Here is a 25,825-nt window from a genome sequence, read left to right as displayed (position 1 = left end):
CCTCCTTTGTTCCTAAGAGCTCATGAGAGCTCAGGAAATGTAGCTCATTCGTACTAAAACTTTGCATGCATAGTTCCATATTCATCCCATATTCAATTATTGGAATCTACAAATAAAAGCTTGCTTAAAATCCTAACTGGTAATACTTAACATCAACTCGTTTGGGGATAGAATGCATAAAAAAATCAATAATACTCAAGCTTGGCAACTTTAAGGCATGTGAACTTCAACTCTCAGAATTTCTGCTGGCTGGGGAGATTTTGGGAATTGAAGTCCATATGTCTTAAAGTTGCCAAGTTTGAAAAACACTGACTTGACTTAAGTGGTTGAGTTCACTTACTGTACTAAATTACAATTTTGTCAATTAACCAGAAGCGGCTCTGTATGTTTCGTTATGGTATGCCAAACTATGGTTTGTAAATCACAATGACTGAACCAAAACTATATTGCAGCTTTGTCTACATTCTTTGTACTAATTCAGATTTGTCAAGCTATTACAACCCAGGTCACTTAGGCAGAGGCAGGTTTCGATAGGGTCCTTTATTGCTCTGTTAAGTCCACAACAACTTGACCTACAACGTTCAGCAAAGCTCCACCCCAAACTTCCCTGAACGCAGCCACTCACAGTCCCATAAATAAAAGCCAATAATCACCAGAGCTAAATCACAAAGGCAGAGAGGAAGTCCAAAAACAAGGTGCAAATCCACAAAGCAAGGTCCACGAGTCATACACAAAATTCCAGGTGCACAGGATAAGGTTAAGAGTCCAGAGGCAAGAGTCGAAATCCATAGGCAGAAACCCAAATCAAAGCAAAAATTTTCCAGGGAAGTACATGCCAAAGCAAACAATTGTTCCTGGCAAAGGCAGCCTTCCTGGCCTCTGCTTAATTCAACCCAAGCCAGGTGTTCCTTGTGAGGAGGGGCAGGGTGACCTTGCAAGCAACCTCACAGACCTCCTTTGAGTTTGCCTCTGCTCCACTCTCCATGCCCCTGGACTGAGTGGGGGAGGCAGCTGTTCTTCATCAGAGGAGAACTACTGCCTCGCAACACCACTGCCTGTTTGCAGCTGATCCTTCCCCATGTTTGTGAGGTCAGGGAGCTCCCCATCCAGTCGACCACCTCCTCCAATGCCTGATATACCTGGGCAGCAGCTTTCTCAGCCTGTGGCCTCTCCAACCATCTGAGGGGAGACATGCCATCCCTGTTGGATGATTCTGGTTCCAACTCATCTTCTTTCTCTCAACCAGGATTCAATGGGGCTATGACACAAGTGTATATGAGGAAAGCATTACTTACTAAAATTCACAACTTCTTTTCAAGTATGATCTTGGAAGGTATGATGACATCCCTGGATGTGTTACCAGATTCCTTTACAGATGTCAGTTCGGAGAAGGGTGTACCAGTCCCAGGCACTATTAGGAGGGGAGTTGGTCAATGTCTTCAGGCAACTGTTGAGAAGGATTTGGCTGAAGTGTAGCTGCAGCATGGCAGCCCTCAGGCTTCAGGTAGGGAAAGCATGCAACTGCAGCCAGTTAGTGATGATGATGAGGAACTGCCTTGTGCATCTAATCCCAGAACACATAGGAGAGAGAAAAGGCAGGAGCAGTGAAGGTCAGCCTGATTACTCATGAGGAGGTAGCCTCATCTCTCTTGATGGGCTGCACTATTTGACACAGCAGGCAGATGGAGACGATGGTGGAGACAACATGTTTATTTCCTAGCTGCGTATTTCCTGGTTGTTGTGATTCCTGCCTTGCATTGGACTGACACCGTGCCTTGACTTTGGATCATGCCTTGTGAACTCTGGATTTTTCTCGCCTCATGAACCCCCTTGTGTTGTGGATTTAATTTTACCTGGTGGATTTGTCTTGCCTGGGAAACTTTCAAGTACCTTGTGGACTCATCGGTTATTGCTCTGTGGACTAACATAGGTCTTCTTTTGGCTGGACTTAATTGGGACAGTTCTGAAGTTTTGGTGAAGAAAATTGCCAGGGAACATTAATAAACCTACTAAAGCACCGTTACATGTGCATGCGAGTGAACGGGACAGCACAGAGGTAGTCAAACATCAGTACTAATTAGATGATCAAAGTTCTCCATGTTTCAAAATTCTGTAGATGCAGCTGCACGTTTTGCAGGAAAACCAATGTTTCCATGAAATATCTTTTTTAAAAAAAAAAAACTTATGACATTTTCTACAGTGCTGCATAAATACAGTTTTTAAATAAGGACTTAACTGCAGGTTAAAAATATGAAGGTGAATTATTTGCTGTATTACATCCTACTTTATCCTTGCGGTTAGTCCCATCATCTCCTTTCAAAACATGATCAAAATGGAGTTATTGTAAAATCAGTTTGGTATTAAGGTTTATCACATTCTCCACAAAATTGTTCTTCTCTATAAAGTCTCCAGCTATGATGTTAATGCAGTCCTTTTTTGATCCAGGATGCTGTTTCTTTACCCACAAATTTAGTAACGGAAGAGCCTTCAGAGTCATTTTTTTAACAGAGCTGTTTAAATTTGCCAAAATATATCCTAAATCTGCAGTAAGATTGATTCCTGCGACAAATAATCCATCTGGAAGAGGGCAAAAAAAAAAAAAAAGGAATAAGAATTGCCATTTGATTCTTGTAACAATTACCAACAATTTTCCAAAGAAGGGAATGTCTATCCATTTATTTTAATAGGGTATGATAACTCGCTTTATTTGCAAACTATATGTATTATGAGCATCCCTCAGGTGACTTACAACTAAGGAGCAGAAAGAATATACTTTTCTTACATCTTATTTTGGATGAATCCCAAATGCAGTCTAGAAATGTCTGCCTGAGTAACCGCAAATCAGCCCAAATTAAAACAGGTGTTTCAACATCCTTGTTATTCAGTATACAAACGTTGCTCTGCTCATATTAAAGCTTTTTTTAATATAAAATCATTTCTACATATATCCATCTGACTGCAAAGATGGGAACACATTTCTGAATTATGTGAAAATGTGGGAACCTTGTTTCCAGCCAAAAAAAAAATGGGCTGCTGGAAATCTCATCAAATTGGTGGACTTCTTCTTGATCTGATCACTAGACCTAACGCAAACCCTCATAAACTGAAGATTGCTTGGCTTTTGTGATTTTTTGGTCTATCATCACAAAAGCTGGTTGCTGAGTTTTTGGTGGATATATGTGGGAATGCTCATGGAGGGCAACTCAGGAGTTGATTCAGGATATACACCATATAGGCAGAAGGGACAAATACCTGGGCGACCGCTTTGCTTCTTTTTTTCCAAAACCTCAATAAGCTTTCGTGCTGTATCCTTATTTCCCCACCAGTACGGAATTGCAGGCCACAATTCAATATGATGCACCACTTGCATTATTTCGTCATAAGACACAATAACTTGGTAGCCATTTGACCACATATTGCGGAGGGTTGGGATAATCTGAAAGGAAGAGTAAAATAACATTTTGTATTTCATTTATTTATATCCCACCTTTATTATTTTTACAAATAATTGAAGGCAGCAAACATATACAACACACCTTCCTCCTCCTAGTCTCCCCAAAACAACAACCTTGTGAGGAGAGTTGGGCTAAGAGAAAGAATGACTGGTCCAAAGTCACCCAACTGGCTTTCATAGCTAAAGTGGGACTAGAACTACTTTCTAGCCTGATGCCTTAACCACTAGAGTAAACTGGTTCTCTATTATTCATATCAAACAGACTTGGGATACAGCTGCAATGAATTCTATTGGACAGGTTCTGCAGGGGACATTTAGTATTACCCAGGAATTGTTCAAATTTTGCCAAGTATTACAGTATCACTCAGAGTTGTATATGATCACTCCACATTCCCTCAGTATAATATCTGACCATGCCAATGTGAATTAGTGATCTCATAGTCTCAAAATCTTAAGACTAAGTTTTCTAAGCAACTCACATTTCTAGGACACAATCTGGAACTGAAGATCTTCTTTATGCAGGAGACCAAATGATTGTGATGAATCTCATCCAAGCCATCAAAATTTCTGAAAGCTAGAACAACCACCTCCCAAGGATGGTCTTTCAGCCATCGTAAAATGTCCCACAGAACAACCTATAAAAATCAATGTAAGATTGATAACATGCAGTGTGAGACATGGCTTTGTGACAGAAAGAAAAGGAATCAATTATAATTGGCAAATATCTCAGAAGGGACACTTCACAGGTGGCACACTTCACAACACACATTTTTAAATAGTGTATTTCACTTAAAACAATGATTTCAATAGAATTCAGTTAAGAAAATGTACCTCTACTTCCACTGTTGTATATAACATATGAACAAAGTATAATTTCATGGAAGGGTCATCAGGTTTGTGAGCTATTCTAAAATCGAAATACCTAATTCCAGCATCCAATTGTTCCAACACAGTCAGATCCTGAAAAGTTTTAAAAAATCAAAAGTTTCTAAAATGTTTGCAACAAAGATATATTTCATTATGTTTCAATGATATACATTTCCTAAATTTCAAACAGTTTTAGGGAGAGAACAGTTTTGGACAGCAGTCTACAAGTCTTTAGTAAAACCCACAATGTTTCTAACACAAAATAAATGGAACATAGACAGCTTTCATCCAATGATTTTGCTCTTTCTTATGATACTGTATTGTTCTATGTATTGCAGAAATTTAAAAAAATGCATAAGCAAATTTAATGTTGTAAAAACAGCTCCAAAAATACAAAGTGGAAGTCCAAAAATATTTACCTGTGTTATTGACCATCTCAAAATAATAGGGTGCACTATCCAGTGCATATGTTTATCCAGTAACTGCAACAATTTGGATCCATTTGCACTGACTTCTGACTTCTTATCCAGACAATATGTCACTGCATCATGACTACCTATATAGGATTAAAGACAAAGTCAACCTAATCCTAATCATTTGTCAGCCTTTTCAAATTTTACCACTGCACCAGAGTTCACTCTAAGACTTTTTTACCCTAATTTAAAACCAGAGAAAACTGACTGCAGAAACAGACCTAGTGGTCCATCAAAGTCTGCTCTTTGAGTTTTTTTATAATTCCCAGCAAACCATCAAATATTATAAGTAATAAATACAGGTAATAAATCTCACCTGAGAGCAAAGGGGTGACATGTGATCAAATAATTAAGAAAGGATGACTTCTTTTGTAATGTTAAAGTAAGGTAAAACACACTTCTCTTCATTAAAACAATCCTTCTTTCATCTCTGTATCAAATATGGTAAGTGCTACCTAAGACCATCACCACTACCATGCTGTACTTCTGGCACCAGTCATCCTTTGGGAGGTGTATGGTGCAGGGATTTGTTTCAGTGTGATCTTCCTGCGTTCTTCTTTAATGTATTTCTTGAAGCATCGTCCCAATGGGGATGATTTTCATCACACCTTCATTTAGACATTGATGGAACTTGGTTGGCATAGCCATTAGAGCAACTTTTAGTTCATAGGGTTCAATTAAAGCTATCCTGGGAAATCTTATGCATTTATTTAAATCAGGGTTTACAGAGGTTGGGAAACTAAACTGAAAAAAACCCTTGTGTGGCCCTGGTGATTTCTTCTTCTTCAATGGGTGGTTTAAACCTTGGTTTTCACTAACATCCTTTTATTTCAGATACATTTTAACAAGATGCACAGAACACAATATAATGTTCTAAAGCTCTAAAGTGCACGCAGATATAGCAAATCCACCATTTATTTCTACATTTTTTTGAAGAGATGTGTTGCAAAGATATTAAGAATTCAAAAAGGTTTCAAGTTTCAAGTTTATTTGATTTATAGACCGCCCCCTCTCCCCGAAGGGACTTGGGGCAGTGTACAGGAACCACATTAAAAAACCATATACATAATAAATACTCTTAAAACCAGATTAAACCTAGAGCCCTGTACAAGTTATTAAAAATTAAGACACGACCTAAAACCAGCCCATCGAGTTTAAAAATACAGGCATGGGGTGGGAAGCTGGAATTAGGCCAGGCCGGCTAAATTGAACAGGTGGGTTTTTAGCTTCTTGCGGAAGGAGCGGAGATCTGTAGTTGTTCTGATATCAGGGGGAAGGTCATTCCAGAGGGTCGGGCCCATCACAGAGAAGGCCCTTCCCTTGGGCGTCGCCCGCTGGCATAGCCTAGTGGACGGCACCCGGAGAAGTCCCTCTCTGTGTGAGCGGATCGGCCGAAGGGATGTATGGGGCAGGATGCGATCCCGCAAATACCTAGGTCCTGTGCCATGGAGCACTTTAAAGATGATAGTCAGCACCTTGAAATGCACCCGGAAGGCCACAGGTAGCCAGTGCAGCCCGTGCAGGAGAGGTGTTACATGGGAGTAACTAGCGGCTCCCAAAACTGCCCACGCGGCCGCATTCTGGACAAGTTGCAGCCTTCAGGTACATCTCAAGGGGAGCCCCATGAGATGTACCCGATATTTAGGTAATGCTAAATATGTTTTTATGATGTTGTGTTGTGTTATGTTGTGTTGTGCTATGTTGTGTTGTGTTCTTTCCAATTATCCAAATGTTGTTTCAAAATGCATCACTTACCTGGTAATGACAGATTAGAGAGAGGTACAGCCCAAAGACTTTCTGGTAAATTAGACATCCATTGATCAGCTTCACTGCCCAGGTTAATGGATTTCTTTTTTGACTCTTTCTTCCTTTTCCCCATTTTAAATAATGTCCTAGAAAAAGGTCTAAATAAAAAATAGGTTTTAACTCTGTCTGCAGGTGCAAATTTAATTCATCCAGTATCCTCACACGTCTCTGATCCCGATGACATTCTAAATATCCTACAAAACCTGGCTATTCTCCCAGGGTCTTGAAGTGGAATGGACACAATGTGTTGTTGTTGGTTTTTTGCTATGTGTGGCTTTCTCTTCTGGGTGTATATAACATTCCCCAGTTCTTTGTTTCTTGTTTTTCATGTGCAAGCTACTAATAGTTTGGAGTGTGTGTGTATGGAGATAGAGGGAGGGAGGAAGAGAGAGACAGAGACAGACAGATAGTCAGAGAGAGAGGGAGGGAGAGAGAGAGAGAGAGATACAGAGAGAGAGGGAGGGAGAGAGGGAAGGGAAGAGGGGGGGGAGAAAGATTGAAGTTATAACAAACCTGCCCAGAGTACTCACAACCTATTTTCAAAATTACAATGACTGCACATACACACCAGAGATTGGTGTCTACCAGTTCAGACCAGTTCGGCCAAATAGTAGTAACTTGGTGGCCTGGGCCGCTGGAACTGGCAGTGACCCAGGCCTGCCACGCCCCCGAACTGGTTCTATTCTGAAATACTGGACAATAATTGCAACCTTGGGAGCTCATTTATACAACTCTCATTCTGGTGCCTTGCTCCCAGTTTTAGATCTATAACCCATAGATTTCCCACTCTTTACACAATTCTGGCTCAGCATCAGTTACGTCCACGTTGGGTGTAGGTAAGGGGGGGTGAAAACAGGTAAGGGAACCTCATGATCCAAGCCCTTTCTATTTTGTTATATGTGTAATACAGGTCCAAAAGGGGCAGAATGTGGATTGTGATGCCACACTTACCATCTTGCAGATTTTGACATACATACACAGATGGTCATGGATGCTCTGTTCCTCAGATTTTCTGAGAGCTGTATCACAAAATGTAGAGAGGATTGCCCTGTGGGCTGTCATAAAGGAAGTAATACAGTGGTACCTCGGTACTCATCATTAATTGGTTCCAGGAGGCATGATAAGTACCAAAAAGAATCAGTACCAAACACATTTTTCCATAAGGAATAATGTAATGAGTCACAAGGCAGGTGACACTGACAATTTCTAGTTTGTATGTTAAGTACCAAACAAATGATGAGTGCCGGGACAAAATTTTCGGGTCAAAATGCATTGAATACCAAATTCAATGACTTTCAAAGCAATTGAGTACCAAGGAATAAGTAATATCATCATCCCAAGTCATCCCAATAACATCATTGGTCCAACTCCTTTATATAACTGATACACATGGGGACATAACCTTCAGTGACAATCTAATAGATCAAGATAAACTGAACCCACATAATCAGGATCAATATTTGTACTGCTGTTTCCAAAGCCAATTCACACTAATAAGCAGGTGAAAACAGAGCTATTTCTAACAAAAGATTTAGACAATCATTTTCAATTGGTTTTCCAAATGGTGGGTTTCTGTGAACTAATGAGTTTCTATGAAAAACTAAAGACAACTCCCCCCCCCCCCCGCCACCAAAGTAGTTCATTTAAGCACAGCCAATTTTCTACTACTAGACTTGGTTTCTTAATCAAGATACTAGGATTTTTCTTTTAACTAATTGGTTCTGTGATTTGAACATACCATCCCCAAGGATTACAGAATAATCTAAATTTAACAGATGTTCATATATGTCACAACCTTCAGTAGAAATTCTATTACTACATATTGCAATTGTTAATTTCATATTGTTGATGTTTTTACTTTATGTTGTCCGAGGTCAAAATAAAAACATTGTATAGTATTGTATATTTTCACATATAAATACTACAAACTCCAATATGATTAAATATTTGTAATTTGGGGAAAATTGATTAGAAGGCATGCTGTTGTTCAGTGCAGTCTAATTTATGTCATGTACTTTGTTCAACAAGCTGACTTGAATCTAATCTCATGCCACATAGATATTTTATGGCTTTGTCAGAGATTCTACAAGATGTAAACAGATGTAGCCTGATTATTTGATGCAGGTCCTTCCTCTATTGACCTATTTTTATATAATCCTCTTGAGTGTTGCTTCTTGTTTCTGAAATAGGTCATTTTCCTGCCCACATAAACTGTCAGTTAAAAATACAATTGTTAGAGGAGTGTGTCACAGAGGCACAGCCTCCTTGATCCTTATCTCAATGTGCCACATTCCTGTTATCATACACTGTCATGGAATCACCTGTGTGCAGATTAAAGAGAAATCTACCAGATTTGGTGGGCACCAAAAGTTGTCCTAGATGAAATTTTTGAGCCAAAGAAATAACTCCACTATAGACAATCTCTCCCACTGATACCTAAGTTAAAGCAGTAAGAATGTTATCAATTTGATTCACAACTGTAAGAGCACATGCAATTAATTTGATCTAGAAATAATAATCATTACTAAAAACTGTTTTTATCTGGAAATACATCACCTCTCAATCTGGATCCAAACATGTAAACAAAAAAAGAAATACTCTGCATTCAAAAACACCTGCATACATGCAATATGTCAGTATTCATGGAGGATCCAGCAATTGGAACTGTCAACTGTAAAAATGATGTTTTTTAAAAAAAAATAAAGAAGTTGAATCCAAGCAATTTCTACAACTGTTTTTTTGCAAACTGGTGGCTCCCAGATGTGCTGAACAACAGCTTCCATCACTCCAGCGATCAAGAGTCAATGCCCTTCTAGCAAAGAGCTAACAGTCCCATTCCCAAATTGGCAGACACTTTGATTATTTTTTAATTAAAATAGTTAAATATGGAAAAAACATATTTATTTTTTATCTGTACATTCAAGACATTGTTTACATTGATGCAACCTGCAGCATTAGTGAAACCTTAAAGTTCGTATTTACTGGGTGTTATATTCCTGATCAGAAATATGCTTCTGTTATTTCTCCATATAGATATGCAGGTACCAGGCCATTTAAGGGAACCTCTAATCTTGCCTTCAGATTTTCAAATCAGTCTGATACACCAACCCAAGAGAGCCTTGGTTTACCATTAAAAAAAAGCTTCTCAAACCTTATTCTCCCAAGAAAGCCACCATATGAGGTGGCTTACTGATAGTGGTTTTCTCTCCTGTGTGTCATTGAAATAAATGTGATCATTCTAGGTTAGCATTATAGTGGCCTGTCAACACAGTTCTGAATACCCCTTAGCAGCTATTTTCCTATTTCCATAAGCACAGAGGGATTACTGTAGGTCTCTAAAGAAAAAAAACATACCTACTGTTGGAGATTCTCTTCCACCCCATACCTAAACCCTCTTAACCAGCAGTTTCCAGGTTACTGATGACCCAGTTCAAGTAATCTGATTAATCCTCTTCTCTGAAATAAGCAATTTTCACTGCTGGAAGAGATTAGGGTTTACGCCCTGTTATATACAGTAGCTTGCACTTGACAGTGTTGGTGTAGGTGATGTTTTTTCCCTTGGTAATCTTGATTTTTTTTCCCCCTTGATTGGGCTGTTATTTATTGTTTGATTGAGTAGGTGGTTTTAATCCTGGTGTTAATCTCTGCTTTTCTGGATCTTGATTGCTGACCAGATGGTGTTCTGATTTTTTATTTTGTTATCTTTCCATTTTAGCTTTTTATTGTCTATTTTGAATGGTATGTAAGTATTGTTTAGTTCTACGTACTTGCTTATCACTGATTTGTCTGACGCCAAGATTTCAGGAATCCCCAAGCATTTTTTATTTTGTTTGGTCTAAGATACTCAAGATTTCCCAGTTGACACTATAGTTGAGTCTGTTGTGTTGTGAAATTCAGGAATTTTCATCATGTTTTCTGACTATTAGTGGGTGTTTGTGGATGCACTCTGCTAGTCTTCTGCTTGTCTGTCCTACATAGAGGCTGTTATAGTCCTTACACTGTATGTTGTAGATGACTTGTGTTTTTTCTTCTTGGGCTATTGGATCTTTTGGATTACTTAAGATGTTTCAGAGGATTTTAATTGGTTTGTGAGCTACAGATATGTGGTTATAATCTGTTGATTGTTTCCCAGGTGTTTCTGATATATGGCAGTGTTATCTTTTCCATAGCTTATATTAGTTGTGCTGTAGTAGGTTGGGTAGTCAGGGACTTTTTGATAAATTTGCATGAGTATACATTTTGTTGGAAAATGTTGTGTAGATAGTCTGTTTTCTTCTTCTGGTGTTCTGACTTGCTGCAGTGTGCTTGTGATCCTCTCAATAATGTTCTTACAAAGCTGGGTTATTATTTCAGTGGTAGAGCACTTGTTTAATGGAGGTGGTTGTTCGATAGGCTTGTGTTTCTAATTTGCCACCATTCCCTTTGCTGATGGAGATGTCAAAAAGGAGTGTGTGGTTGGCGTCTTCTTCCCTTATAAATTTTATCCTTTTGAAGATGTTGTTGATGGTTCCATGTGTCTTCTCTAATTGTCTCTTTTTTATTATGATAAAGGTGTCATCTAAATTCCAGACCTATTATTTTGATTGTTTGCGTGGGAGTACTATAGTTTCTAGATGCTGCATTATAATCTCAGCTATGGCTCCTGGGTGTTCCTCTGATTTGTTGGCATATTTGCCCATGAAACTGAAAGTAATTAGAGAGGCAGAGGTTGATAAGGTCCATGCTTGTGGTATTTCAACCTTAATTGAAGGCTATGTGTGCTGTTTAGTACTGCTGCCATAGATTCTTTCGTTAGATCTGGGTCTATAGATGCAAAGAGTATTATGACACTGAATGAAACCATAATCTCATTTTCCTCCATCATTGGAGGTCTGGAGGTCTGTAGTAAGGATTTGATAGACTATTTACTCCCTTCTGTGAAGTGTTCAAGCCATTATTTACCAGTGTTGTACTTTGGCGACCCTGATAACAATACACTTGGATTAAGAGGTATCAATAAAGGAGGATATTTGTAGCTCAGGGTTGAAATGATGCTTGGTGCTCTCTGAACTTGGTAGTTTTCTTGCAGATGTTTCATTACCCAAACTAGGCAACATCATCAGTGTAAGGCTATCTAGTATGAGTAATGAAACTTCTGTAAGAAAACCACCAAGCTCAGACAGCACCAATGATTCTTCAAAAGATGTATGTTGGGACTGTCTCCAGACGCGGAAGAAGAGCCAACGTCGCTACATGACAACATGCAGTCTCGACTGTTTGAGACCGCCGTTGATCCTTTTATTGCCCCATGGTCCAAACGGACCTAAGCCGTCCCAAAGAGACGGCGAACAGGGACACAAAGCCTTGCTGGTCCCAGGGACATCGCAAAGTCCCTGATTGACCCAAGGGAAGTGCTCCAAGCTGGCGATAAACAGACAGCCCCATGCTGACAAAGTCAGAGACGGCTCTGGAAAGAAGGCAGCTGAAAGTGAGTCCATCTGGTGAGGCTTTTTTCTTTGAGAATGATTGCCCAAAGGGATTTTTTAAAAAGATAAATTAGTCCTTTAAGCAAAGAATAAAGCGGTGGAATTTATCTTTATTGGACTGCCTTGGAAAGCTTTTATTTCTTTTTCTCTTTTTTTTTGTTAACGATGTTTTGTGGATTGAAGTGACTAACGCTTTTTGTTTCTCTTCGTAAGTGAATAAACTGGTTTTTTTCTCCTATTTTCTGCTGCCTTATCTGTTGGCTAGAACTAAAACTTTTTTTATTCTAATAATTCTTCTTACTACTTCTCATTAATTTTCATTAAAGACTTTTTAAGATTATTGTTTTCCATAAGCTTGAGATAAATAGGAGAAGAATTGAATCTGCCATTCGAAAGTTAGAACTTGGGTTTTTTTTTCTCTTTGAAATAATGTATTATTTGCTCTCTCTGTCTCCGATTTCACTGATGCTGTAACGGAGAGCTTTGCAGTTTTGCAGCTTTGCAGCTTATGTGTGCAATTTGATAAGAAGTCAAGGGTACGGTTGTTTTTACAGGTGCCTTTTTTTTAAAAAACACTCTTGGCAAGGGAAGGAAATTCTTTTTTTTCCTCCTTGTTTTTTTTTCATTTGGAAACATGTATCAATCTTCAGATGAGGGAACACTGAGTCTTCAAGATTTGTTGATTAAAATTCAAAAGTTATCGGAAAGATCTGAGAGATTTGATAAGAAGTTGGATAGACTACTATCTCCTACAATAAAGGATAATGGAGTTGGAGTCCCAAAAATAAAGAAATGAATGAAGACGAAGAAGATAAGGATAAGATAACAGATGAATTTAATGATGGAGCAAACCTAGGTGAAAATGGAAAGAAGGGAATATGGAAAAGTGAATTTGATATGCAGGAGCTCTATTCCTTTCTTCAAGATACAGAGGGTGGGGGAAGATGATGATGATGGAACTAAGAAGAGAAACTGTTTCAGAAATATGTTTAATCAAAGACATGCTAATTTTAATACCAGTTCAAGGGCAACAAGGTTTTTTGAGAGATCTTTCAAACAAAAAAGTGCAGAGAGAAGTTTATAAAAACCTTATAAAGGAATTAATAAGAAGATTGACACAACAACTGGCAAAAGAAACAAGATTCTTTTTTTACTGGAAAGATACAGGTTGATAATGAATGTTGATGATAAAGATTTAATTAATTTTTGGTGATTAATAGGTAGGAACCTTAATATTTTATAGATTTTTTTAGATTGTTTTTAAATGTATATTCGTTAAAAAGTAATACATTATGATAATAACAATGAATTAATAACTCTAATCAGTTAAAACAATTTGGATATAAATAGCAAATTGGGACCTGGGGGGATTTTTTTTAATGAATGTTAACAATAAACTTTTGTTTAGATTTTGTTATAAAGAAGTAATTTTTTCTTGGGTCTAACGAGAGGAGAGGTGACATAAACAGTAAATAATCCTTAGTTACCTATAATAATAATGATAATAGTAATGAAATAATGATTTTGACTAGTAAAAGCCATCTGGATATAAATTGCAAATTGGGACCTGGGAAAAAGACTTATAAATCTTATTAACAAATCCTTGTTTATTATGTATAAAAATGTAAGTCTTCTTGGGCCGGAGGAGAGGAGGTGTAATATACATAATAAATAATTCTTAATTAGTTACAATAATAACCAAAGAAATGTTAACGGATAATGTTTAATGATATTTATATGTGTTAGCATTGGTAAAAGCAATTGTATAAAAGCTTTAAATGGTGAATTGGGGGGAGGGAAAGGGGGGGGGGGAATGCTTAGATATTTTATTAATTGATTTTTTCTTTTAGAATATGTTATAAGATGTAATGTTACAGGAGGTTTGTTGAGATTGCCAATGAATGCCAGTGGGTGGTTGTGTTTTTGAATGCAAATGATATCAGATAAAAGCACTTTTAAATAATTTTAGCTAAATGAGAATGGTGGTGTATTGACAGTAAAATAAATGAAGATTTTTGATGTAAAATGTACTATTCAATGGGAGGGAAATATATGTAACAATTATGATAGAAACGCAGGAAAACTGTTTGTAACCAATCAACACGCTTTCGACAGGATGTAATGAAGGATGATTCTTTTTTTGTGTTTTTGTTTATTCAAAACAATTTTTTAAAAAGAGGTATGTTGGGCTAGTGTTTTTTTGGATGTTCATGGAAGCGTGGAAGAATGAATTCACTGCTTTTGTGATTTGACCTTTTTTATTTACCTCATTAAGGGTTCTCTTGATCAGTTTGTCTAGTTTCTGCACTGGGTTAGTATTATAGAGATGCAGTTTCCTTTGTGATCTGACCATGATAACTGTGGTACCGTCTTTGTCTGCTGGGAGGATGATGATGGTTTGGTCCTCCTTTGGGTTTTTGGGAGCTCCTCTGTCCTCTGCTTTGAATTGGCTCTAGATCTGTGCTCTTATGGTCTCTGATATGAACATCTGTCTTACATTCTCTTAGGTTTCTTTGCTAAGTCCTGTGGTTTTAAATACTGCCTCCAAGGCTGCAAAAAATTCTAATTGATATCATTTACAGTATATGATAGTTTAAGCCTTTGTGTAGGATGTCATGTTCTGTCATGATAGTGGGCAGCTGGAGAAGTTGACAACTCAGTCAAGTTCAGGTATCTCTTTCTTCCTGGGGTTTAGCTTGAGAAGTTGCCTTGAAGCTTCGTTTTCCTTATTCCAGCTGCTCTTAGAATTGTAGCCTTGATCGCAGTTGTCAACACTGTACCTTCTGGGACATAATTCTGGGGCACCAGTTGGTCCTTGGTGTTATCTATGGTGGGCTTGTATTATGTTTTAATATGATGCACATCCATGATCATTATAATAATTATTTTTGCTCACTTTGCTATTTTCCATCCAGTTGTGCCATTTATTGGAGTCTGTATCTGACACTCATGGACAAGGCATGCTATTGTAGGCATTCATGCAGATAAAACAGCTATTCCTGGGTGGAGGTTTGCCTGCTTTCAAATTTCTCTCATTTGTATGCTTTCTGAAGCATTTGATGCCTATATGGGGAACCCCAATGTCAGTGGGGAGCTGTCAGAATTGAACTGTGGAGTCCTCTGAGAATTGAACTGTGGAGTCCTCTGAGCTGAGTTGTTTTCATGCAGATGTTTCATTGCTTGACTAGGTAGCATCTTCAGTACTGGAACATACTTGGGTTCATTTTCTTTTATATAAACTTGATTGCCCTGTCAGTGTAGATGAGGGTAATGTTTTCTCCTTGATAGTTTCTTCACAGCCATTATTTTTAACAGATGTTTAGTACAGGCAGTCCTTAACTTACTACCATTCATTTAGTGACCAAAGTTACAACAGAACTGAAGAAAATGACTTACAACTGTTGCAGTGTCCCAGCAATCACATGATCATCATTTGGGTCCTTAGCAACTGTCACACATTTATGATGGCTGCAATATCCCATGGTCATGGAATCACCATTTTTGACCCTCCCCTCTGGCTTCCAACAAGCCAAGTCAATGGGAAAGCCAGTGGGGAAGGCTGCAAGTCACAGTTAATGTGAAATCTTGCTTAACAACTATGGCAAAAAAAAAAAAAGTTGTAAAATTGTGTACAGTCACCTGATGCCGCACTTAATGATTGCATCACTTAACAATACATTTGATGGTACCACTGTGGTCACAAGTCACCCATATTACTAGTTAGTCCAATTCAACTGTTAGCTAGGTCCAAGGTCAGCTGAGTGCTGTCAAATGGCAGGGCAAAGCTATAGGCTTTTGGATGAGGTTCATACATTGAACCCTAATAAACCACTATGAATTTTTAACACACTTCAATGAATTACTTAAGCTAAAATCAAATATACCATCTTATGGCTCAGCAGAATTGACAACCAGATCAAACTCAAGTTGAGTTGAATTGAGAACCAGATCAAACTCAAGTTGAGTTCCTCAGAAAGCACCCAAAGAATCCAAGGCTTCTAATCACTAATTTGAATAAGGTCATGGCAAGGAGTCTTTTATTGTGCAGTTGCCCTAAAAAAAGAGCATCTCGCATACAGCCTCCATCTCTGAATATTTGCCCATTCGGGTTCTTCTATCCCCCACCCCCCACCCCAAAGCAAGTTTGCTAAGAAGGGGCAAGTGGAATGCTGTTCAACAGAATCACTATACATTTGGAGTAACTCAATAAAAGCATCAAATTGCAAAGAAAATATTAAGCAATGTATTCCGATTCTTGTTATTATTACCTTGCCATATTAATGCTTCAATGCCAAAGTGAAATATCCCAGAATACAGAGTCCGATTTCCCCTTGTAAAAATAAAGTGGCAAACCTATTCACACATTTCCTAAACCACAATACGAATTTAATTCCCAGTCATCGGGCATAATAGGACCCACAGCGCTTCTCATTCGTCTTACCATCATTAAAACAAAAGAGGAACAAAGATTTCTGTTACTTACTGACAGCGAATAAGCGAGGGGGCCAATCAATCAAAGCCACTCCGTTCCAGGAAACAGACTGAAGAGTTTCAACACCCGCTCCTTTCTAAACAGATCCCACGATGCCCTCGGGGATCCGGAGTCCTCAAATCTTTGTTTTCCTCCCCAAAAGGAGCGCAGCGCTTTGGGATTTGTTTCGGTTTACTCACTGTTTTAAATCAGCCCCTGAGCAATCTTTGCGAGCGTCCGATCCGCATTCCCTCCAGAAGAGTCGGCTCGGATCTCCTGCCGCAGCGCCGCCGCGAATCTTGAGCTTCTTTGCATACCGGCCGCGCGATTGGTCTGCTCCGACAGCGCAGCTCCTCCTCCTCGTCGTCTCGGACCAGGCGGGAAATGCCGGCCGAAGCGCAGGTGGAAATGCTAGGCGAGAATCGGGAGGCGTGAGTTTACAGTGTGTCTAAATAGGGTGAATGCGGAGCGCATGAGTCGGGATGCACGTCTGCAGTGCAAAAAAAGCCAGGCAGGGAGCATCCCGCGCTGATTTCCGAATAACGGGACATACGAGGATCCGGTTCGGGATGTGTTTTCGGGGCTGATTCGGTACCTGTTGTTGTTGTTAGTTGCCAAGTCATGTCCGACCCATGGCTACCCCATGGACAACGTTCCTCCAAGCCTTCCTGTCCTGTACGATCCCCTGGAGTCCATTTAAGCTCACACCTACTGCTTCAGTAACTCCATCCAGCCGCCTTGTTCTCTGTCATCCCCTTCTTCTTTTGCCCTCAGTCTTTCTCAGCATGAGGCTCTTCTCCAGTGAGTCCTTCCTTCTCATTAGGTGGCCAAAATATTTTGAGTTTCATCTTCAGGATCTGGCCTTCTAAAGAGCAGCCAGGGTTGATCTCCTCTAGGACTGACTGGTTTGATCACCATGCAGTCCAAGGGACTTGCAGGAGTCTTCTCCAGCACCATAGTTCAAAGACCTCAATTCTTTGGCGCTCAGTCTTTCTTATGGTCCAACTTTCACAACCATACATTGCAACTGTTACTGTCTCCTAAATCAACGTGCTGAAATCATCTGAAGGATCGTATATGAAAAGTACAAAAAACCTCTCCGGGACGGGATGGGGTTTGAGAGAGAGAGAGCTAGTTCATAGAGCCATTACTGATAAAGCTTTAGGCAAGGCTTGTATAGTATATGAATGGGCAGGACTTGTATTTGCAAGGTACACTTCAATTGACCTCATTTTTAGGAATGTGCTTGAGACCCCAACCCGAATGAAATTACTGGCTGAGCAACGCTCTAAGGTAATAGTGTGGCTGAATGGTTTGCATGAACATGGAATCTACATTCCTTATCAAAGATTGGTTAGAAATATCTGAGTCAGACAGCACTTTCAGTTCCCAGAATTCCACAGCCAGCATGTTAAAGTTGACATGGTTGAGAAATACTGGTCTGGTTTGAAATCTTTCCCAGTAGGACTATATAAATCTTTATAAAAGTGTGTTACAGTTTGGCACATTATTTAAGGTTTTCCTCTGGGCGGGGAGTTCTTGCGTATGTAATGTGTTTCCTACTTCAAGAAGACAAGAGCATTGGCTTGGAAGTCATTTGGACATCATCCAGTATGTCTCCACTATTGAATGACCTGAAAGACCATGTTAGAGATTGTCATGGAGATTATCATGTCATTATCTAGGTGGTTGCTAGGAGTCAACAACAACTTGATAGCATGTAATCAGTTAAAAAAATTATCTGTGCCTTATCCTGGTAGCATTTATGCAGTGAACACAGATCGTCTGTCCTTTCCTCTGGAAAACCAACCAAACGTGATATATCAGAAATGCAAAAAGACCTGCAGAGATCCAGTTGGGGAGGCAATGGACAGAGGGGATCCTGTAGGGAGGGGGAAAGACCTGTGGGGACACAAGGGGTGGTAAGCGGAGCATGCGGTGTTTTGGGGTTGGGAAGACCTTGGGAGGCACCCCATCTTTACTTGATGACACATGCAATAGCAGTAGCAATAGCACTTAGACTTACAGTATATACTGCTCCATAGTGCTTTACAGCATTCTCTGAACGATTTCGAAAGTCAGCATACTGCCCCCAACAATCTGGGCCCTCATTTTACTGACCTCGGAAGGATGCAAGGCTGAGTTAACCTTGAGCCGGTCAGAATTGAACTGCTAGCAGTCAGCAGAATTAGCCTGCAATACTGCATTCTAACCACTGCGCCACCATGGCTCTTTTATATACATAGTTCATGGCAGGTCAACTTAGAGATCATAACTGCTATGACAGATCTAGTGGAAGGATCTTTAAATAGACGGAATCGAGTAAAAAAAAACAGTGGGAAGAGCTTGGGCAATGATGTGGCTCTCCATTTTTAATGTGCCATTTCCTCTACCTCAATCGGTTTCCAAAAGAGTAGGTTAGATTGGCATCTATTCCAAACCGCTGTTGGTGAACCTACTTCCATTCTATTGAACAAATTATACGGTCATACATCATTTCTAGTTTGAATTGTTGAGCTATAGCTACATGCAGCGCTGATGAGAAAAATGTAGGTGTAACGCTGGTGTTCTTTAGAAAGCCATAAAAGTAGAGAGCAATGCAGTCTGTCACAAAACAAGTATGTACTACATCATCCAGGATCACCTGCCTAGAGGGCACAAATCAGTAAAGTGACTTTGGGGAAGAGCTGGCAAAGATTCAAATTAGCATTAGCTCTAAGCTGATGGAATGGAACAAGGGCTGAATCACAACTATGCCTGAAAAAGAAGACAAAAATTTCAGTGATCATGATTTTTAATCACAAACTCATGATGTGATGCTGGGGGGAAAGAACCTGGCCTCCTTACCCACAAGAATTCAGAACATCCATGAGAATCATACTAAAACTGCCTGCAGCTCAATAACTGGTTTCTCAAGGTGTGAGTCTTGTCAGCACAGAGCTATTAAGAAACCTCTTCCTTGTCATGCCATGGTCAACAAAACTTCCTAACTAGCATCTTATGCTATAAAATTGTAGAAGGCCATTAAAGACCTAGAATTACAGGAAACAAATGATTTGATAACCCATAATAGTCAAGACAATTAACTGTAAAGTCATTAACCCACTGGGTGACTTTGGTCAAAGTAGAATTTTAGGGAAGAAAATATTCCTCTATACATTAGAGTGTGCTACAACTCTCAACCCTAGGCCAGTCTTCCCCAAGTATGATATTAAGCAGATTAGTAGAAAGGTATCTAAAGTAATAGGACTGGGAGGGGTAGAAGCATTTAGAAAATCTGAATGTAAATGGTATATTAAGGAGAAAAATTGCATTGATTCATTTTTTCAAAATGAAAAAAAAAATCTTGTGCCTTAGAGATTAATTGCAGTTTCACTATAAGCCTTGCTTGTTAGCATTTTATGGTTTGTAATTCATGGTTTAGCTGATTATGATTTGATAAACCATGATTATGCAGATTACGGTTCTGTGAATTGTATGAATGTCTATTTTAGACATAAATGCTAATAGTAGCAGCAGGAGTAACATGCTCTACCATACAATAAAATAATAAGATATAAGGTGACCGCAGGTTAATTCCATCAAACTGAGCTATAGTTATGGATGCTTTAGCAGAAGTGATATTTCAAGTGTATATCCAAAGAAATGAAAGGAGAAAGCAAAATGCTTTCTGAATTAAGGTTTCCGGTAGCAAAATAATGATTTGAAAAAGTTGCAAACATTAATTTCACAAGCATCAAAAACAAGACGGAAGCAGTTATGAAAATGCTGATGAGCGAAATTATTTAAAGGTTAAAAAATGAGGAAGTGCTGAGTTGATTTTTGTTTGGGTGTAAATTGTTTTAGCAAATTAAATTAGCTAGATCAGTGGTTCCCAAAGTGGGCGCTACCGCCCCCTAGGGGGCGGTGAGATGGCTTAGGGGGGTGGTAAGAGGCCAGGGGGGCGGCGGGGGGGGGCAAGAGGCAAGGGGGGTGGCAAAGGAGTGCTGGAGGTGGCCTCCTCTAGCGAGCTATTCAGAACAAGTTTGCTCACTCACCCCCGCCCATCCAGAAGCTGCTCGATCGATCGCTTCCCCCACCCATCTGCACTATGCTAGCCCTGTCCACTCACTGATTGGCTGGCTCACCAATCACCCCACCCACCTCTAAGAGCCCTATCTAAACCCAGTTAACTTTTTTTCTGCTTGGCTTTCTATAGATAGGGCTCTTAGAGGTGGGCGGGACGATTGGTGAGCCAGCCAATCAGTGAGAGCAGGGCTAGCATAGTGCGGACAGGAGGGGAAAGCGAGTGATCAAAGGGAGGCCATTTTGCCTCCCTTTGCTCCCACTTTGTCTTGATGAGGTCTCTGCAGCTGCGGGCGCGGACGGACAGAGGTAGCCAGAGTGGTGGGGAAGCCCGGGGGGCAGGTGAGCGAGTGAGAGAGCTGCCTGATTGTCCATTGCTCGCCCGTTCGTCGGCCTGGGCTGCTTTGGCTACCTCCGTCCATCCGCGCCCAGAAGTTGCAGCGACCTCATCAAGACAAAGTGGGAGGGGAAGGGGCCTTGGTGCCCTGCCTGATCCTCCTTCGCTCGCTCGCTATTTTGCCTGCATGGGGTGCCTCAGCAGAAGCCCTTTGCTGGCGGCCAGACCTCCCCTCCACGGGGCGACAGCACATCCATGATCACCATCCCAGTAACGCTGCGGCCGCTTGGCCTGCGAAGAGAGGGAGGGAGTAAGAGTGAAGGGTGAGGGAGAGCAGCAGGGGCTCTCTGCAGGGGCTCTGCATTCCCCCCCCCACCGGAGCCTTCTCAGAGGAGGTGGGGCTGGGGAATGTGGGGCGGGGAGGCGCTGTCTGGGGTGGGACTAGATGACCTCTGGGGGTCCCAACCGGCCCTTCTGACTCTGGAGACCAGAAGCAAGCAAACACACACACACACACACAGCAAAAGTGTCTGGTTTTGAATATAATCCTCCCTAGTGCTTGGGAAAAAAATAAGAGGAACATTTGGATATACATTTTGAATTAACTTGGAAAGAAAATTGCTAAAATCACTTTTAATTGTGTTCTGCATTAAGAATTCATGCAGTAGCATTTCTTGTTGAATTAGCAGAGTAATATTTACAACAGCCAGCTAAGATAGTTTTATCTGTCTTATAATGTGCGTGGGTAGAGGATTTAGGCATAAGTGCAATGTTTGCCTGTGATTATATAATAAATTCACAGCTTATACATTTGAATTAGATGTTTTTCAATTCATGTTTAACCTATACTTGATATACTTGTATTCAATACATAAGGTGTTAATTATGTCAATGGAAGAGATAGGAAACTGCATTAGTGATATATATGTCAATGCGTTGATTTGTACTAAAAATGTTTAGTTTAAAGAAGTTATAAGGAATCACAAATATGAGTGTGGAAAATGTAATGTAGTTGTGGATGACCCTTTGCATGAGTTGTATTGGGAAAAATAAATAAATAAATAAATAAATTATTATTATTATTATTATTATTATTATTATTATTATTATTATTATTATTATTATTATTATTATTATTATTATTATTATTATTATTATTAATGATTTCCCAAAGAGGTAAAAGGCGGCATTTTGCTAGAGTTATTCTTCCAAACTGTTGAGGAGGGGGATTGGACTCCATTGCCTATATTTCCCTTTTCATCTCCATGGTTCTTTAGTGAAAATTGTAACCCAAAACATATAGATCTGTTAAAATGTTCCCATTCTCACTTTCCATATTGGGAATCCCTAGGTACCATGCAATAATCTCATCAAATAATTCAAGCAAATGTTGGTGACATTGAGCTGAAGCCAAAGTTCAAGAAATTGTACCAAGAGTTTTAGTTACAGAAAGAAATTTCTGATCGCTATCCTGCACTATGGACAGTGGTTAAGAAGCTCCTTGTTGCATTTCCAACATCATATTTGGTGGAACATGGCTTCAGTGTGGTCTCCAAGCAAAGAAAATGACTCCAGATTACTGAATGTGGTGATTTAAGACTCCTGCTAAGTGACTTAAAACCAGACATTGGGAAACTGGTATCACTTCATCAAGCCCATCCATCACATTAACAATTTACTGAACAGTGAAGTAGTTACTAAATTTTGCTAAGTTTACTAAGTTACTAGTTACTAAGGTTCTTAATAAATGACTATCAGGCTTTGAAAACCTGGTATCACTGGATCATGTTCAACAATTTTGTTGAATTAACTAACTACAAAGGTTTTTAAATTGGATTTTGAATAAATGTGCAATTAATTGTTACAGTTTTGAATTTTACTGTTACTATCTTTATTCCTTCATGCAAATCACCCAGTCACATGACTCCCCCAGCCACGCCCATCAAGCCACGCCCACAGAACCGGTCGTAAAAAAAATTTAATTCCACCACTGGGTGGGGGACACTGAGGATCAGTTTGTAGCACCAAGGGGGCGGTGGACTGAAAAAGTTTGGGAACCACTGAGCTAGATTGTTATATCAAGTCTCCAATATCACATTTGGAATACATTCTCTTTGCACAAAATAGTAATGCGATTTGTTGGGTTATGGCTCAGTAGGATATGAAGCTCAACCACTCTAGTTCACTCAGTGAGCAGTTAAACAAATACTGGCTTTGTGCAATGTGGGAACCTATTTATATAGATCCAGAGAAAGAAAATCCTCTTGATGGCATAGCATTCAATGGGAATGTTCCAAATGGTCTATTACTCTCTGTTCCTAGCTTAAGAGGGAGAGAATTTAGAATGTGTTGCACTGTACAAGAGCCAAACCCACTTCAGTAGATTGCAAGATGACTGTCATACTTCAATGAGATGAAGTGTTTTACTGATAAAGTCTTACCCTTCATATTCTTCAAGAGAAAATCCCGAGTTTACCTTGTAAAGGGAGTTGCTTGGACCTGGAGCATTTGGGCAGGATTTTATAGGTTGATCGTGCTAAATCAGGGGTGTCAAACTCAAGGCCCGGGGGTTGGATCTGGTCTGTGGGGTGCTTAGACCTGGCCCGTGGGATTTTTCCTAAATCTTATTTATTTACAAACTTCACATATAGATCATGTTAGTTAAAAATGACCTTAGGTAAGCATTCAAAAATCCACAGTTAGCTCAGAATTATATATAATGTAACCAAAATATTAAAGCAAAAGCTTTTGAGTGCTTCAGAATTCTTTTCAATCGGAATAGAATTATACTTTTTGTTAAATGACATTTCGATTGAGCAAAATTCGATTCCATTTTAAAACCAAATTGTAATCGCTTGTTTCTCTTAGATTATTGTTATGTTGCCAATAAGAATTTGAAAGTAAAACTGCACATTGAAGAAACTTTTGTCAGGTTCTGACAAAACCCTTACTAGTATAGATCAATATATTGTTTTTAGCTGTTAATAGTAATTACATATTGCGCTTCTAAAAGGAAAGGCCATGATTGTAAAGTTATGCATGTTAATCAACATTAAAATTTCCCAAAATTATTTAGACATACTTAGTCTATGGAAACTTGCTACCATTGACTGAGTCTAGATACAACCCTTCAAGAACAGAGCTAAAAAGAAAAGTTGATTCCATGCAAAATTGTTAATGTGTAATTGTCCTGCAGTACTTCTTTCATGGAATTTTAAGGGAATCCTCTATTTAAAATTGATTTCCCATTGTTTCCTCAATCTTTTCACCCCTTCCTTCAAAAAAATGAAATGGTAGCAAATTATGAGTTTTTAATGTGCCATACTGTAATTATTGCGTTATATGCAGTGCCAGGGAAAAGAGAGATACATGTTTGAATTTCTCTTAGGTACCAAAAATCATCTCAGTCTTAGATATTGTGAGAACAATCAGCTTATTAATATAAATAAACAAGTAGCATTTAAGAATATTCAAAAAGTCACACATTCAACATATCAAAACATAAGACCTAAGATAACTAACAGAGAATAATAATAAAGTAGTTATGAGTAATTTATATTCAAGACAGTGGCTGGTTTGGTTAACGTAATTTTGATTTACTCAATGATTTAAATAATGATTGATTCATAATTATGTGGCGAATACATTGAATAATACACTGAACCAGAAACTAATCATAGGCTAAAATGTGATTGAGTAATTTGTGGTATGGTGTGCAAATAGACATTAAAAAAAACATTTGGTAATACAGTACTATAATTCTTGGTCGGACTCTTTTCAACGTGAGTTTTCTGCAGTGGTATTATAAATCTGAAAGAAAATAAGATATACTGATTTTTTTAACATTAATAATCTCCTTAAATTATTGGTTAATAATTGTTAGGACTTAAAATAACAATATCTTCATTAAGTGATCTGTATTTATACTTACTTATAATAGGATAGGGGAAGTGTTTTTATTCAGACATAGGCATATGGGAGTATCTAATGTAGAATATCTAAGGTGGTAATTTGGCATTTCTAGGAGTGATAATGAAGTAGGGTTTTTGTGTACATGCAACATCAATGTATGTACAAAGGGTGGAACTTGATTGTGCTGCCACAAACAGCATCTCTGCTGTTTTCCTTCTCCCATTTTCCTCTCTGCATTTCAACGCTGCTGTCCTCCTCAACTATGAGTAGGAATATTTCAATTCTATTATCTAGTTCAGGGGTGTCCAACCTTGGCAATTTTAAGACTGTGGACTTCAGTTCCCAGAATTCCCCAGCCAACATGACTGGGTGGGGAATTCTGGGGGTCAAAGTCCACAAATCTTAAAGTTGCCGAGGTTGGATACCCTTGATCTAGATGAGTGGGAATATCAAGAGATGGATAAAAAAAATACTCCTGTATTTTTTGTGTAAGAAATATAAATGTGATAAACATAGCATCAAGATTGTTATGTATAGAATAAAATGATAAGTAAATTAAGAATAAGTGGGCCACACTATGTATGTATGCTTTATATATAGGTATGTGTTCTGACACCCCCACCCCCCCACACACACCTGTGAATAAGCCAGAACACAGGCTTGGCTGTTTGCCACTGTTTAATTACTGAGATGACGAATCCTTTGTCTGAGGGCCCAGAAAACTCACGTTCAATAGAGCAACCCAGATAATTCAAATAAAGCAACGCAGATAGTCCAAACAAACAGACACGGCTAGAATACACAGATAGATTTTCTTAACTACTAATTTGAACAGTTGTTTCCTGCAAATGTCCCCTCCCAATGCCTCATCTATAATCTCTCTTGGGAGGGGCCAATCCACAACCACCTGTGCTTAATCATCTTCTGTGAGTCTGCCTACAGAGTTGCTGCTTCCTTCCCAATCTAGCATCAGGG

General features: G+C 39.1%; 1 protein-coding gene across 2 annotated transcripts; it reads right to left on the bottom strand.

Moving 5' to 3' along the window:
• Positions 1 to 525: 525 nt before the first annotated feature.
• Positions 526 to 16,810, bottom strand: PLCXD1 (phosphatidylinositol specific phospholipase C X domain containing 1). 2 transcript variants are annotated; one of them, XM_081948955.1, is made up of 7 exons: positions 16,737 to 16,810; positions 6,550 to 6,698; positions 4,741 to 4,877; positions 4,286 to 4,414; positions 3,934 to 4,089; positions 3,253 to 3,436; positions 526 to 2,577 (listed from the first exon to the last, which is right to left on the bottom strand). In XM_081948955.1, exons 2-7 carry the CDS (start codon positions 6,671 to 6,673, stop codon positions 2,339 to 2,341), a joined length of 969 nt encoding a protein of 322 aa, XP_081805081.1. In that variant the 5' UTR covers positions 6,674 to 6,698; positions 16,737 to 16,810; the 3' UTR covers positions 526 to 2,338. The 2 variants fall into 2 exon arrangements, with proteins under 2 accessions (XP_081805081.1, XP_081805080.1); XM_081948954.1 differs by having other exon boundaries at positions 16,549 to 16,807.
• Positions 16,811 to 25,825: the final 9,015 nt, after the last annotated feature.

Source organism: Natrix helvetica (genome assembly GCF_964273705.1).
Source record: "Natrix helvetica genome assembly, chromosome: 3".
Taxonomy (NCBI): domain Eukaryota; kingdom Metazoa; phylum Chordata; class Lepidosauria; order Squamata; family Natricidae; genus Natrix; species Natrix helvetica.
Note: the sequence above shows the minus strand (reverse complement) of the source record. Positions and strands in the feature narration are given on the sequence as shown.